We start from the raw sequence: 16,610 nt of genomic DNA on the forward strand, positions 1-16,610 counted from the left end.
TCAAAACCACTGATAACCTTCAAACACGACTGATACACATGGTCAACAATGATAGATTCACCTACGGGTGTAGATATATAAACAGAAAAACTCAAAGAATCACTAGATATGCCCAAATACGGGGCAAAATAAGATGACACATAAGAATAAGTGGAGCCTGGATCAAATAAGACTGTTGCATCTCTATGAAAGACCGGAATAATACCTGTGATAACAGAATCAGATGCAACTACCTCCGTCCTAGCAGGAAGGGCATAATATCTGGCCTGGCCTCCCCCTCTAGGGCGATCTCTACCTGTCCGACCTCCATCTCTAGCTGACTGTGCAGGTGGAGTAGCAACTGGTGCAGTGATTCCCAAACTTAGGAGGGGTGCACCTCCACAGATTTCTCAGGCCCCACCCATTAGGGCGATCTCTACCTGTCCGACCTCCACCTCTATCTAACTATGCAGGTGGAGTAGCAACTGGTGCAGTGATCATGGCCTGAGAAGCCTGAGGGCCCTGTGGAATGGGTGGGGCCTGAGAAATCTGTGGAGGTGCACCCCTCCTAAGTCTGGGCCAATCCCTCATTATATGACGAGTGTTACCACAGTCAAAACAAGCTCTCGGAGGACGTGGCTGCTGGAACTGGCTCGGGCCTGATCGACTAGACTGCCCGCTGAAGGCACCCCATACAGGAGGTACAGAAGACACTGGCGGTGCATAATATGGAACCTGAGGTCTAAGAGTGGCCGGAATACCACTGGAAACTGGAAGTGCTGAATGAATAGGATGGCTCACATAACCTCTACCATGACGGGCTGCAGTTGGGGCACGAGAATTATTATATGTGCCAGAATCTTGGGGTCTCTTAGCTTCCCTCTCTTCTCTCTCCCGAGTCCGCATACCCTCCAATCTCCTAGCAATTGACACCACCTGTTGGTATGCGATGTCCATCTCCAATTCTCGAGCCATATTGAATCTGATACTAGGGTGGCGCCCCTCAACAAATCGGCGGACCCTCTCTCGAACGGTAGCAACCAAGGCTGGTGCATGCCTAGCCAAATCACTGAATCGGACCGCATATTTCGATACGGTCATAGAACCCTGACGCAGCTGCTCAAACTTTGCGCGCCATGCATCTCTAAGAGTCTGAGGAATATACTCCCTCAAGAACATATCTGAAAATTGAGCCCAAGTGAGTGAAGTTCCCTCAGCCGGACTATCCAACTCGTATGCCCGCCACCACTGGTAGGCCACTCCTCTAAACTGGAATGCTATGAAAGAAACCCTACTGGAATCCACAATACCCATAGTACGGAGGATACTGTGACATTCCTCAAGAAAACTCTGAGCATCCTCTGAAGCTAAACCGCTGAATGTGGGAGGGTGGTACTTCTTGTACCTCTTGAGCCTGAGCTGCTCCCCCTCTGAAACTGCTGCCCTAACCTCACTGGAACAACTGGTTGCACTGCTATAATCTCTGGGGCATGGTCAACCTGGGCCCGTGGCTCTAGGGTATGGGCGGCAGGAGTCTGTGTTCCTCTCCCGGCCTGAGATGTGGCAGGAGCAAGTGGAATTAACCCTGCCTGAGCAAGAGTGCCAAACATGCTCAAAACCTAGGCAAAAGTTTCCTAAAGTGTAGGAGTGGTAAAAGGCGTCTCAGGTACTTGTTCTCTAACTGGAGCTACTGGTGGTTCCTCTGCATCAGCTTGTGCGGGTGCTCTGGCTGCACCACATGGTTTTTCTCGGCCTCTGGCTCGGCCTCTGCCCCAACCCCAGCCTCTTACGGCTCCAACAGAGGGCACGGGTGTCTGATCATCGGATCCAGTTATGCGTGTCCTCACCATCCGTGAGAGAATAAAAAGACAATGGTTTAAAATTTTGAAGTCAACAAATGCGCACGATAAGGAATCAAAGAAGTGAATATTTTCCTAACAATTCCATAGCCTCCTAAAGATAAGTACAGACGTCTCCGTACCGATCCGCGAGACTCTACTAAACCTACTTGTGACTCATAACACCTATGAACCTAGAGCTCTAATACCAACTTGTCATGACCCCAAATTTTCTCTGTAGGATGTCGTGATGGCACCTAGTCTCTAAGACTAGGTAAGCCTATCAATGCGAAATATAACTGAATAAATAACTGAAATTTAATCCTTAACAGTCGAATATATAAAAACTGCAATTTAACAATTTCAACTCCCAAAACTCGGTAGGAATAAGTCACAAGTTTTTAAGAATTTATTCTCTATGTCTCTATACATCAGAGTGTAAACCAAATAAGGAAGACAACATAATAAGATAGAAGGGGACTCCGGAGTCTGCGAATGTTGGCAGATATACCTCGAAGTCTCCTCGTACAGCTAATTCACCGATGCCTCGTCTGATAAGATGTACCTAGATATGCAAATAAAGATGTGCAGAAGCGTAGTATGAGTACACCACAGCGGTACCCAGTAAGTGCCAAGCCTAACCTCGGTAGAGTAGTGACGAGGTTAGGTCAGGCCCTACTGGAATAATAAAAGACATGGTGACATATTTAACAATATAATAAAAATAAATGATAATGGAAATGAATCAAGCAAGTAGTATGTCACCATTAAATTTCAAATAATAAGGGCAAATAATATCTTGCGGCAAGAAGATAAAAATGTACAACTTTAAGAAAATCACGACAATAATCAAAGGCAAATGCAGCCATAAAGAAATATCAACAAGGGAACTCCCGAGGTACCGCCTCGTTGTCCCAAATCATAAATAAATTCACAATATCTCATTTCCTTATGGTACCGCGGGAGCCTTCACATTTAATTTTAAAGAAAAAATATTTTTTCCGAAATAGCATCCCGCGTTTTAGCCACCCTTATCACACGGCATGACTTCTAGTAGTTCCCCTACTAACCACGCGTATCAAGCCACCCTTATCTCACCGCATGCGTTTCAATACCCAAACCTTATACCACCGCTTGCGTATCAATATTACAATATATCACAATTTGCACCTCAAGTGCCCAAATATTTCAACTTGCCAAAATAAATCAACAACAAGAATATTTTCCAAAATAAGGAGCTCACGACTCAATGACAATAAGTATAAAGTCTAACAAAATATTCAGCAAAATAATATCCATTATTTTCACAATACGTAGCTCACGACTCAATCACAATGAATACAAAAATCTTCACAAAATATTCAGCAAAATAATATTTTCACAAATTTAACATCATTTTTTTTAAATGTAAAATACTTTATTTTTTTAATAATATTTAATTTAAAGAAATTCAACTTTCAAATAATGCAAAGAATAAAAGAAATCAAGGTTTCAACTAAAACAGATAAAACAATTAGTAGAAAAAATATCAGGCAAATTTAAAATATAAAAATAGATCAATGATGATGAATATAATCGGATAAAATAATTTAATTAATGTGTGACACACATCTACATATTCTTTTTTAAAAAAGAGAGTTTTCCACATTTAGCCCGTGTACACACTCGTCACCTCGTGTACACGACTTTCTACACATTACAATTATTACATCAATACCAATCCTAGGGAAAATTTCCTCCATACAAGGTTAGACAAGTCACTTACCTCGACTTGCTCCAATTTAATCCACTAGTAGGCCTTTTCCTCGATTATCCAACACTGAATGGCTCGAATCTAGCTAAAATAATTCGATATAGTCAACAAAAATTATAGAATCAATTCCATAAGAAAATATTACATTTTTCAATAAAAATTCGAAATTAGCTCAAACATCGCCCATGGGGCTCACGTCTCAAAATCCGGCGAAAGTTACGAAATATGAACGCTCATTCAACCACGAGTCTAACCATACCAAAATGACTAAATTTCGATAACAATTCGACCCTTAGATCCTTTAATCTATCCAAGAGGGTTTTCTAAATCTTCCAACTTAATTCACCAATTAAATATTAAAAACAACCATGGATTTAGGTAATTTGACCAATATTGAGTTAAGAACACTTACCCGTTATTTTTCTTGAAAATCTCCCGAAAATCACCTCTTCCCGAGCTCCAATTTGGTAAAAATGAAGTCCCATTTTCTGAACTTAAACATTATGTCCAGTGGTTTCTTCTTCGCGAACGCGACCCTTGCCTCGCGTTCGCGAAGCACAAAAATGTGCTGCCCAACTTTCCTCTTCGCAAACGCGATGCCTTGCCAAACTTGGCCTTCGCGAACGCGATCCCTCCTTCACGAACATGTAGCTTTAATTCCCAATACCCCCGCCTGGCTTCGCCCTTCTACGCGAACGCCTTCATGCGTTCGCGATGAACACTACCATCACCATTCGCGAATGCGGTCCCTTCTTCGCGAACCTGAAGAGAAATTTCTCGCCTGCCTCAGTTCCCCTTCGCGAACGCGAGACCTCTCTCGTGAAGAAGAAGGAAACCAGAACTGGACACCAGAAATCCTTCAGCTATTTCCCAAGTCCGAAAATGATCCGTTAACCTTCCGAAACTCACCCGAGGCGCTCGGAACCTCAACCAAATACACCAACAAGTCCTAAAACATCATACTGACTTAGGCAAAACCTCAAATCATATCAAATAACGCTAAAATCACAAGTCACACCCCAATTCAAGCTTAATAAAACTTAAAAATTTTCAACTTTCACATTCGATGGCGAAACCTATCAAATCAAGTCCGATTGACCTCAAATTTTATGCACAAGTCATAAATGACATAAAGGAGCTATGAAAAGTTTCAGAACTGGATTCTGACCCCGATATCAAAAAGTCAACTCCCTGGTCAAACTTCCAAACTTAAATTCCTATTTTAGCCATTTTAAGCCAAATTTAATTACGGACTTTCAAATAAAATTTCGGACACGCTACTAAGTCCAAAATCACCATACAGAGCTGTTGGGATCATCAAAATTCTATTCCGGGGTCGTTTGCACATAGGTCGACATCCAGTCAACCTTTTCAACTTATGTTTTAAACTTTGGAACTAAGTATTCCAATTCTTTCTAAAACCTTCACCGGACCCGAACTAATTACCTTGACAAATCACATAACAGTTATAAAGTAAAAAATGAGCTGTAAATGGGGAAATAAGGCTACAACTTTTTAAAACGACTGGACGGGTCGTTACGCTTGTAGTTGACTGTTTTGTGGGCTGTTTCGTGTGGCTTTTGGGCTGTCTATTTTGCTACTGTTTAATGGAGTTTTGGAGGAGAAATGGTGTGGAGAAACACCACATAATGGCGATGTTGATGTTGATCAAGTTTATCTTGATATTGATTAAGTTAAATGGATGGACTAGAAATGAGCTAGTGAATAAAGTTGCTAATTGTGGATAGTTGGAGTTGTGGATTATTTTCTTTGTTATAAATATATGGTATAAGTATGGAATCATTGACTAATGACTTCATTATCTTGCTAATAATACTAGTAAGTTAAATTAAGAAGTCTATAAGGGGTGATGTGGGGTATACTGATTCCAATTGAGCTTGTAGCTCGTCGTGAAGTAGTTGTGACTTGTTGTTGTTATATAGTGTCTTGTTATTGATAATTATATATTGCTGGATTTCTCTGGTCATTGTTGTTGGTATATGTTATTCAAGGAGATTCTTGTTACAGGGGAGATGCTGCCCAAATTTACATAAACGAGCTACTAGTTTAAGTTGCGGACTTAGCCTTTACTCAACACTGATTTTGAATCTCCTTATGCTATGGTAGATTGAGTTGAGTTGTTTGAAAAATTGCTTGGAAGGTATTAAGGACTCAATGGAGTTAAGGTATGTTAAGGTTATCCCTTCTTTCCTTTTGGCATGATGCATATGATACGACGAAACGAGCAAGCACGCAACTTTCACAAATGATTCTATTCCTAGAAGTACTAGTGTTGCCTATGTTCTTAACTCCCCATATCTCCTGCTATCATATCATTTGTTCATGGGTCTCATGATATTCCGAGAGATCTTATTGATTTACTTCATTATGCATTACATTCATTTATACATATATATTGACCCATGACCAGATGGCGTTATATACTTGTATATTATATGTATATGGGATATGGGGAAAGGTTATGGCGTTATATACGCACCACCACCTGATCAGCTGGTATACGTTGATGATTTCGCCCACAGTGGCTGAGATGATATGATGGGATGCCCTCAGAGGCTTGATGATGTTATGTACGCATATACCTATGCATGGTATGACATTTATACGCACATGCATGACATTATAAATTTTTCATGATTCATAGAGATTCAGAATTACAGGTTGAGTTCTTTACTCCTTGTTTCTTTCATGTCTTTTATATACTATTGTCATGCTTTACATACTCGATACTTTATTTGTATTGACATCCCTTTTGCATGAGGACGCTGTGTTTCATGCCCGTAGGTCCTGAAAGACAGGTTGAGAGTCCTCCTAGTAGGCTATCAGCTCAGCGGAAGGTGTTGGTGCACTCCACTTGCTCCGGAGTTGCCTATCTGGTCAGTATGATTTGGACATATATTCATTGGTATGGTGGGGCCATATCTCAAAATTTATGACATCTATGTACTCATAGAGGCTTGTAGACAAATGCCATGTATATGGATACTTATATGGCCTAGTCGACCGATGTTTTGAGTATACAAATGATCATGTCGGCTTATAGGCCCCTATGTCGCATGCATAAGCTTCTATATCATGTTGGGTCATCCTATGTCGAGTATTCTTTTATGTTTAATTCTAGTTATCTCATGACGGCCTTTCCGGTTCATTTACCCATGATAGTATGATAAGAAGGATACGTTACGTTGGTACTCGGTTGAGTTAGGCATTGGGTGCCCGTCGCGTCTCTACGGTTTGGGTCGTGACAAAAGTGGTATCAGAGCAGTTCTATCCTAGGGTCTATAAGCCGTGTCTAGTAGAGTCTTGTTTATGGGTGTGTTGTGCACCACACTTATAAGCAGGAGGCTACATGGTATTTAGGACTGTCACTCTTTCTTCTTACTCTAGATCGTGTGGTAGAGCTCAGTTGTAAGAATTCAAACTTCTAAATTTTATTTTATTCGTAATACAATGATACCTACGTCCAGAAAGACAGTTGGTAAGAGATTGAATGTGGTTGTGAAAGAGTTAAGTCAGAGGAACTCGATTTTGCATCATGCTTATGCTGAGTAAATGTGAGGTCTTGAGCAGATCATGTGTGTACTAAGATGTGTAAGCTTCTTGATAAGGATCCCTAAGGTAAGAATATTTATCTACCTATATGGTAAAAAGAAATAAGAGAATCAGAAGGTAGATACAAATTTCGACAAGTAAAAAAAACAAGATGAAGAAGAGCACGAGGTACCCAGTTAGTGAAGATTATCAATATTTACAATTCTCGCAGAGAAATATAAGCATTCTGAGTTACTTTCAACAATAACAAAGATATATACAATTGACCACATCAATTATATCCTATGGGAGCTAACAAATATAGTTTAAGAGAAGGATGAGATATCAGGATCCAACTGGGGTTAGAGCAATCCAAAATTGTGGATGGATTGTTATCATTAGCTCACATTTCCAAAGGATATTGCAAATATGGTAATAGTTCTCCTTGTGAGACACCCGGATAATGCACTCTAGAGTAGTACAGTCAGATATGAACAATAGAATATTCAGAAATTTCAGAAGATAGACAGTGGAATCCTAGAAGGGATAAATATTTACCTTAGTTTGACTCCCTTCTCTAGAAAAAAAAGGAGAGAGAATGTTAGGCGTCCCGAAGAGCCAGTGAGATAAAGCAAGTGGAGCTATAAGTGAAAGAATGTTTTGTTGAAGTTTTCACAATAAAGTGATAGACAAAAATATTATCCAGAGAATAAGAAGAGAGTAAATGAAACATCATGAGTAAGATGTGATATATGGGTGATAACGCTAAATCAAAATATGACATGATGACAGAGTCTATAGTTAAGTGAAGGAAAAGACAAGAGGTGACATGCCTTGAGACAATAAAAGAGTATAAGCCATAAGTCATGTCCCCATTATGAAAATAAAACACCCGATTTGCTTTACTTGTTGAATAAAATAGAATATTTGTAATCTTAACAATTAAAATAAGGGCCCGTTTGGACATAAAATTTGATGGAAGATTTTTTCAAAAAAAAAAAATTATTTTTTTTCGAAATCAGCGTTTGTTCATAAAATTTCCAATTTTCATTTGAAAATGTATTTTGGAAATTTTCGAAAATTTGAAAAACTGCAAAAACTGTTTTTCAAAATTTTCACTCAAATCAGTCACAAAACTTTAAAGACAACCCAAACTGAAATTTATGTCCAAACACAACTCTAAATTTCAAATACAATTTTCACTGTTTTTTCGAATTTTACAATTCTTATGTCCAAATGCCTACTAAAATAGAATACTTGTAGTCTTTGCAATTAGATTAAAATTGTCAAAAAAAAAAAATCAAATAACTCGTTGCAATTCAAGCAAATTTAACTACTCTTTGGACAAAGAGCAATTTCTTCGCTTCTTCCACTTCCTTTCATAGCTTGCTGCCCAATTCACTTTATCTGTCCATTTGAAAATCATTATGGAGGAATAACCTCTGGTCCTATCTGCTTCTCAAATTCATTGTTGGAAGGAACTTCCTGTAGTTATCATCTGAAAGGTTAAAACAAATGGAAAAGAATCACCAAATGAATCCCATATATGATAGTATATACGTACTTATATTTATCAGGTGAGAGCAATAAGAGAGTAATGAAGTATAGCACTCTGTGTATATCCGGATTAAAGCTCAACTCGGTCTAAGGTGACATATGAGGGGGGAAGGGAATGGATTTGGCACTGAAGTTCAACATTGATTACCGAAAGAGAAGTTCATTGAAATATGATATGTTAATGGTGTCTTAGTGCTGCTGCACTTGCACATCAAATGATATGGATCATTTTCATATCCTCTTCCAATTGTGTAATTTGCGGCTCATTGTCAGGTGGCCTAAGGAAACAAAAGAGCCAAGTTTCTCATCATCTTCCTCACAATTCCGCATAATTCTAACAGGAGTAAAATGTAGGTGATTATAAATGTTTGTAAGCATATCTGATGTAGAGATTAATGCTACTGGTTTTAGACAGTGAACTGACAAGTAACCTCATATATAGTTTGATAAAGTTGATAGTCAAAATACAATAATAAAGTGGAGCAAAGAGCAAACCATATAGTAATAAAATATACAGCAGACGAGCACTCATATATAATCGCTTAGATAACTAATGCACATTCCAAGAATATATAAATCTGAACTAAATGCTCTTAAAGATGGAAAATCAAAATTGTGAAATAACCTGGACCTCAGACTCTGTAATAGATGAATCTGTAACAGGTAGCAGGGAGCAAGCAACTACACTCGACTTGAAGAGAACTCAAGGCCCAGAGCTTATGTGCTCATAAGAAAAATTAATTCATTTCTAGCAACTTTTATATTGATGGAAAAAAAGAAGCATCTTTTATATTCATGTGAATCGTAAGGCTAACAACTATGGTAAATATGTGGAAGGAAAACCCATAAGGCAAACGATTATAGTAAATAAACTACAACCCCAGAGCAAATTCAACCTTTCATTGGTTTCTATATGGAGCACTTAATTGATAAATTTTCTGTAGCAAGAAATGCCAATGACAGTTTAAGGCCGTCAGCAATATGTTCTAAAGCAAGCAAATAAAATAAATACTCTAGCACCAATGAAAGAGTTCATTTGCAAAAACAGTTATGATACTTTTCTGCAATATGACAAATAGGAGTAAAATGGCAAACATTGAAACAGTATGCAGACGAGTCATCTTGATGCAGGACGTATCCATTAATTCATATTATTACAAAATTCCCACAAAAAGCAGTGGAGTGTACAGCTCAAAATACATAGATCACATTACAAGAGCTGGAAATTGGCAGCAACCAAGTAAACAAGAGAACAAAACCAAAAGTCCACCTCTAATGAAACAGGGAAAAGCTAAAAGGACAGCCTTTACAATAAATAAAAGGAAATACTCGGAGGTGGCTCCATACGAGAATATTAACATAAGGAGATTAACTCCACAAGATATTGCACAAATTCATCAGCGCAACATTGATAAGAAACCATATTTCCTGCACACAGGGAAAACCATAGTACTTGATTAACATTCAGACCATAACATACCATTTCTTGAACTTTACCATTCCGTCTCTCCATAGTAATGTCTTCGACAACTCTTTCACGTAAACAGGTTAAACATAATCTCGTAGACAGTGAATAGGAGTGTATTCGAAATGGAGGAACAACTACTAATAGTTAAATGGTACATAGTGAAATATACAGCTGGCTACTTTTTTTTTGTTCTTCCAAAAGGGATATGGAAAGTACCCGATGTCATGGTGCTGGGTCGTTCAATAACAGGAAGAAAGCTTTTGTTTGATCTTTTTCAGTGCTGCTACAACATCAATCATGTTCATCCTTTCCACTGGAATATTAGCTGTGCAATTCATGGCTAACTCTATGATGGATGCCACACATTGCATCTTTCGACTTAAGTTCTCTTCATCTACTGTTAGTAAGTCAGCATCTATAATTTGATCCAACTCATCAGGAAGCAAATTATGCACACAACTTCTCAAATTCAAGTCTCCCACGAACATTTCATCATTAGATTTCTTCTTTGTAAAAGTTTCCAGCAACATGATGCCATAACTATAAACATCAGACCTCTTGGATACAAGGCCTTCCATACCATACTCTAAAAAATATAACTTAAAATACGTTAGCAAATAAACTTAAAATGCACTAATCCACAATACTGTTACAAGTTAAATAAGGTATTCACCTGGAGCAATGTAACCGATTGTGGCAAAGGTTGTAGTATGAGCAATGGATTCTTCCTTAGTTAAAAGTTTTCTATGCCAAAGTCAGTCAGGTGTCCCACCATGTCTTTGTCTAATAACACGTTGCTAGGCTTCAAATCACAATGAATAACCGGTACCGAGTAACCATGATGGAGATATTCCAGAGCAGATGCAACATCGACCATGATATTCAATCTTTGCATCATATTTAAACAATAATCTCGAGAATGCAGCAACTTGTCTAAGCTCTCATTTGGCATGTACTCAAGTATCAATGCTTTAAAATCCAAGTTACAACAGCTGCTAATAATCTTGGTGAGATTTTTGTGACGAAGATTCCGCAAGATATCACATTCTCTATCAAAGGTTTGAAATGTACCTTCCATCTGTACATTGAAACTTTGACAGCCACTATCATCCCATCTGCCAATGTCCCTTTATAAACAGAACCAAAACTTCCACTACCTAGCAAGTTATTTCCAAAGTTATTTCCATCAAAGCCCTGAGTTGCTCTTTGAAGGTCATAGTAAGAAATTCTTTGTGGTGCTACCTCAGGCAACGACTCATCTTCAGCGTTGACTGCTTTACGCCGACATCTCATCAATATGAAAACTATTGCTGAAGCAAGCACTATTACAAGGATAAGTGAAGATGCAAGAACAATCCACATCAGTCTCCTTTTCTTTGAACTAGAACGATTCTTTGAATTAGAAGGACAAGTTGGGACATGATGTTGAGAGTTACCACACAATCCTTCATTCGACATGAAAGACTGGTAAGGGAGATGAACAAAAGGTCCTTCATTCGGAATTTCTCCGTGTAACCTGTTAAATGAGACATTAAAAGAGTGAAGATACTTAAGTGCCTCCAATGATTTTTGGATCACACCAGACAAATTATTATACGAAAGATCCAATACTTCCAAAGATTTGAGCCCTCCAAATGTCTCAGGAATAGATCCTTCAATTCTGTTATGAGCCAAAAACAGTTGAGTCAATCTCTGTAGACTTCCTAATGTACTAGGAATGTTTCCTGAGATTTGGTTCCAGGAAAGATCCAGAAGTATTGCAGCCTTGAGGTTTCCAACTTCTAGCGGTAGAGAACCATTGAAGAAATTAGAAGACAAGTTCAGCTTTAAAATGTCTTTGAGAGTCCATAGACTTGAAGGTATTATGGCAGTGAAGTTATTTGAATCAAGAGAAACCTCCCTTATAGAAGTCATATCCCCCAAGCAACTATGAAGACTTCCCCACATTTGATTTTGTGAAAGGTTTAACAAACCCAAGTTGGATAGCTCACATAAAACAATTGGAAAGGGACCACTTATTCTATTTGCACCAAGTGAAAGCCGTTGAAGTTTTTTCAATGAACTTATGGTTGTCGGGCAATTCCATTGAAGTCATTATCTTCCAGCTCCAAAGAAGATTAATTTCTCAAATTTCCGACTTCATTTGGAATATGGCCCTTGAGGTTACATCAAGTTGCCGAAAACATTTCAAGAGAAGAAAGGTTGCCGATGGATTTTGGAAGCATTGCATTTAGGGGATTGGAAGACAATATCAATTTTCTCAAGTATTTACAATTGGCCAAAGGAGTAATAAAGCTTAATTCACTGTTGAAAGAGTTACTGGATAAGCTAAGAACTTCCAGAAGTCTTAAATTTCCTAGAGATTCAGGAATTGAACCAGTAAGTTCATTCCGATAGAGTTCGAGATACATAAGCTTAGACATATTTGAGATTGAACTAGGTAAAACACCACTAATGTTGTTTCCAGATAGATGAATTCCTTCAACATTAGGTAAGCCATGGCCTATAGTGGAAGGAAGATTAGCTGAAATGTGGTTACCTGCGAGCTGAAGATATATAAGAGATGAGATATTGAAGATATCAATAGGGATTGAGCCATTAAAATTATTGTAAGACAATGAGAGGTCCTCCAACTCTTGAAGGTTACTGATTCCATCTGGAATTACACCTGCAAAATTAAATTTAGTAAGATTAGGATCAGTAGAAGTATTCGAAAAACTGAAACTCTAAAATGACAATGGATTAGTTATTTTTTCCATACCTGTCAGGTTATTCATTGAAAAATCAAGTACTTGAAGCATACTCAAATTTCCAACTTCTCTTGGTAAAGGTCCTTCAAGCTTGTTTTCCCCGATTGATAAATATTGAAGTGATGAAATGTTGAGTATGCTTAAAGGGATTGAGCCCGATAATTTGTTTCTTTCCATGCTTAAATATTCCAATTTATAAAGATGACCAATCACATAAGGGATTGAGCTTGTTAACTTATTGTAATCCATGGCTAAAAGCTCCAAGTTATAAAGATGACCAATCTCATAAGGTATTGTGCCTGTCAAATTGTTAAACAGAAATATCACATATATCGATATATATATTTAGCAAACTCGACATAATAATACTCATAGAAAATCAAACCAACCATATATATTATAGAGATTTTTACACTGGGTATCAGTGGCCCAAGCTTGTAACCAAAATAGTTCATATTTTCAGATTTTATCCGATTTAGCCCATTTTGCATATAATCTGAAACACATTTTCACCCATTAATAGGGCATTAAGAAACGGTAATAGTAACTTCTTTTCGCTTGATTAATTCGCGAATTCATCCTTGTTTTTATAGACAAACAGCAAATTCATCCTTGTTTTCGCATTCAGATTCGGACTAGGAGGCGAAAATCTCAGAATCTTCATATCTTCAAAGTTGCATCTGAAACTTGTGTGTCTTATTGACTATTAGTCAGTAAACTGAAGTTAATATATAAATGGGAAAAAGGCCGGATTTATCCCTTTACTTTGGTAAATAGTTTATGTTTATCCCCGTTATACTTTTCGTCCAAATTCACCTTTGCCGTTGTGAGAAAGCACGAGAGAAAATATATTATTGATATTAGATGTTCAATACAATACGAGGGGTCCTTATTTATAGCTATACTATACAAGGACATACTACTCCTATTCCAATGTGGAACAAGACTACACTATATACATAGCTGTAAACTAACACTCCCCCTCAAGCTGGTGCATACAAATCATATGTACCGAACTTGTTACATATATAACCAATACGAGGACCAGTGAGAGACTTGGTGAAAATATTTGCAAGTTGATCATTCGACCTTACAAACTTTGTAGCAATCTCTCCTGAAAGTATCTTTTCTCTGACAAAGTGACAATCAATCTCAATGTGTTTAGTTCTCTCATGGAACACCGGATTTGATGCAATATGAAGGGCAGCTTGAGCACATTAAGTTCCATCCGACTGATTTCACCAAATTTCAACTTCTTAAGCAATTGTTTGGTCTAGACTAGCTCACATGTTGCCATAACCATTGCTCGATATTCTGCTTCTGCACTAGCCCGAGCAACTACATTCCGTTTCTTGCTTTTCCAGGACACAAAATTGCCTCCTACTAAAACACAATATCCAGACGTAGAACGTCTATCAGAAGGTGATCCTGCCCAATCAGCATCTGAGTATCCAACGATCTGCTCATGACCTCGATCCTCAAACAGTAACCCTTTGCCTGGAGCCGATTTTATATACCGAATAATGCGGAAAACTGCATCCCAATGACTATCACAGGGAGAATTTATAAACTGACTTACAACACTCACATGGTAAGAAATGTCGGGTCTAGTCACTGTGAGATAATTTAATTTTCCAACCAGCCGCCTATAGCTTGCAGGATCGCTAAGCGGCTCCCCTGTCCTGGCAGAAGTTTAGAATTCAGATCCATCAGAGTGTCAACAGGTCTGCAACCTATCATCCCTGTCTCCTCAAGAATGTCTAAAGCATATTTTCTTTGAGAAATAACAATACCTGAGCTAGACTGGGCAACCTTAATACCTAGAAAGTACTTCAATTTGCCTAGATCCTTAGTTTGAAAGTGTTGGAAAAGATGCTGCTTCAGATTGGTAATACCATCCTGATTATTGCCAGTAATAACAATATCATCAACATAAACTACCAGATAAATACAGAGACTTGAAGCAGAGTGCTGATAAAACACAGAGTGATCAGCTTCACTATGAGTCATGCCAAACTCCTGGATAACCGTGCTGAACTTACCAAACCAGGCTCGAGGAGACTGCTTTAGACCATAAAGTGACCGACGCAAGCGACATACAAGGCCACGAGACTCCCCATGAGCAAAAAACCCTGGTGGTTGCTCTATATAAACCTCATCCTAAATATCACCGTGAAGAAATGCATTCTTAATGTCCAACTGATAGAGGGGCCAATGACGAACTGCAGCCATGGATAGAAAAAGGTGGACTAAAGCCACTTTAGCCACGGGAGAGAAGGTATCACTGTAATCGAGCCCAAATATCTGAGTATATCCTTTGGTAACAAGACGGGTCTTAAGCCGATCAATCTGGCCATCGGGACCAACTTTGACTGCATAAACCCAACGACAACCAACAATAGATTTACCTGAGGGAAGAGGAACAAGCTCCCAAGTACCACTTGTATGTAAAGCAGACATCTGGTCACTCATAGCCTGTCGCCATCCTGGATGAGACAACGCTTCACCTGTAGACTTAGGGATGGAAATCGAGGACAGAGAAGATATAAAAGCATAATGGGGAGATGACAGACGATGATAACTCAAACCGACATAATGAGGATTAGGGTTAAGTGTGGTCCGTATACCTTTCCGAAGTGCAATCAGTGTACTAGGATCAGGGTCCGCAGCAGGAGCAGGGTCAGGTGCAGGACGAGAACCAGTTGGGCCTGATGTAGGGCGTGAACGACGATGATAAGTCAAGAGTGGTGTTCCTGTGGCTGGGGAACTAGGAGGAGCAACACTAGACTCCTCAACGGTTGGTATGGATGAAACCTCCATCGTCAAAGGTAGAGGAGGAGCTATAGTAAACTCCTCAAAGGTCAGTATAGGTAAGACCTCAGATATATCATGGTGGTCAGCCGAAGTGAAGAACGGTTTAGACTCAAACAATGTGACGTCAACTAACATAAGATACCTACGAAGATCTGGAGAATAACAACGATATCCCTTCTGAACACGAGAATAACCAAGGAAGACACACTTGAGAGCACGAGGAGCTAACGTATCTTTCCCAGGAGCTAAGTTATGAACAAAACACGTGCTCCCAAAAATACGGGGTGGAAGAGAGTATAAGGGTGACTGGGGAAACAATACTGAATGCGGAATCTGATCCTTGATGGGAGATGAAGGCATCTGATTAATCAAATAACAAGCTGTGAGAACTGCATCGCCCAAAAACGCAACGAAACATGAGATTCAATTAGAAGTGTGCGAGCAGTCTTAATAAGATGCCTATTCTTTCTCTCAGCAACCCCATTTTTCTGAGGGGTATAAGGACAAGATGTCTGATGAATAATTCCTTGAGAAGTCATAAACTGCTGAAATTGGGAAGATAAATATTCTAAGGCATTATCAGTGTGAAAAATGCGAATAGAAACACCAAATTGGTTTTTGATTTCAGCACAGAAACTCTAGAATACATAAAATAACTCAGAACGATGTTTCATTAAGAAAATCAAAGTACATCTTGAATAATCATCAATGAAACTAACAAAATAACGAAATCCCAAGGTTGAACTAACTCTACTAGGACCCCATATGTAACGACCCGACCAGTCGTTTTGAGTACCACATCTCCGTTACCCAATTACTGCTCAATTTATGCTTTACAGTTATTTTATGACTTACCAAGTTAGTTGATTCGGGTCCGGAAGGAATTCAGAGTGAAATGA

The 16,610-nt window shown here is 38.7% G+C and overlaps 3 protein-coding genes across 3 annotated transcripts; all 3 read right to left on the bottom strand.

Annotated features, from left to right (window-relative positions):
• Positions 1-10,191: 10,191 nt before the first annotated feature.
• On the bottom strand, positions 10,192-13,305 carry LOC108943936 (receptor kinase-like protein Xa21). Its single transcript, XM_018768517.3, has 3 exons — positions 12,909-13,305; positions 10,821-12,815; positions 10,192-10,733 (listed from the first exon to the last, which is right to left on the bottom strand). Exon 2 carries the CDS (start codon positions 12,092-12,094, stop codon positions 11,111-11,113), a length of 984 nt encoding a protein of 327 aa, XP_018624033.3. The 5' UTR covers positions 12,095-12,815; positions 12,909-13,305; the 3' UTR covers positions 10,192-10,733; positions 10,821-11,110.
• Positions 10,387-10,725, bottom strand: LOC138904995 (receptor kinase-like protein Xa21). Its single transcript, XM_070193497.1, has one exon. It carries the CDS (start codon positions 10,723-10,725, stop codon positions 10,387-10,389), a length of 339 nt encoding a protein of 112 aa, XP_070049598.1.
• Positions 13,306-13,857: 552 nt separating the features above from the next.
• Positions 13,858-15,800, bottom strand: LOC138906532 (uncharacterized). Its single transcript, XM_070195524.1, has 2 exons — positions 15,306-15,800; positions 13,858-15,119 (listed from the first exon to the last, which is right to left on the bottom strand). The coding sequence occupies exons 1-2, from the start codon at positions 15,715-15,717 to the stop codon at positions 15,058-15,060; spliced, it is 474 nt and encodes a 157-aa protein (XP_070051625.1). The 5' UTR covers positions 15,718-15,800; the 3' UTR covers positions 13,858-15,057.
• Positions 15,801-16,610: the final 810 nt, after the last annotated feature.

Source organism: Nicotiana tomentosiformis, chromosome 2, assembly GCF_000390325.3.
Source record: "Nicotiana tomentosiformis chromosome 2, ASM39032v3, whole genome shotgun sequence".
Lineage (NCBI taxonomy): Eukaryota > Viridiplantae > Streptophyta > Magnoliopsida > Solanales > Solanaceae > Nicotiana > Nicotiana tomentosiformis.

What these genes read in the sequence shown, in the direction of transcription:
- LOC138906532 (XM_070195524.1), bottom strand. Translation starts at nt 15,717, where the DNA reads ATGGAGGTTTCATCCATACCAACCGTTGAGGAGTCTAGTGTTGCTCCT. An exon ending in GCTTGTTCCTCTTCCCTCAG is followed by an intron (nt 15,120 to 15,305) that starts GTAAATCTATTG and finishes CCATGGCTGCAG; the next exon opens with TTCGTCATTGGCCCCTCTAT.
- LOC138904995 (XM_070193497.1), bottom strand. Translation starts at nt 10,725, where the DNA reads ATGGAAGGCCTTGTATCCAAGAGGTCTGATGTTTATAGTTATGGCATC.
- LOC108943936 (XM_018768517.3), bottom strand. Translation starts at nt 12,094, where the DNA reads ATGTGGGGAAGTCTTCATAGTTGCTTGGGGGATATGACTTCTATAAGG.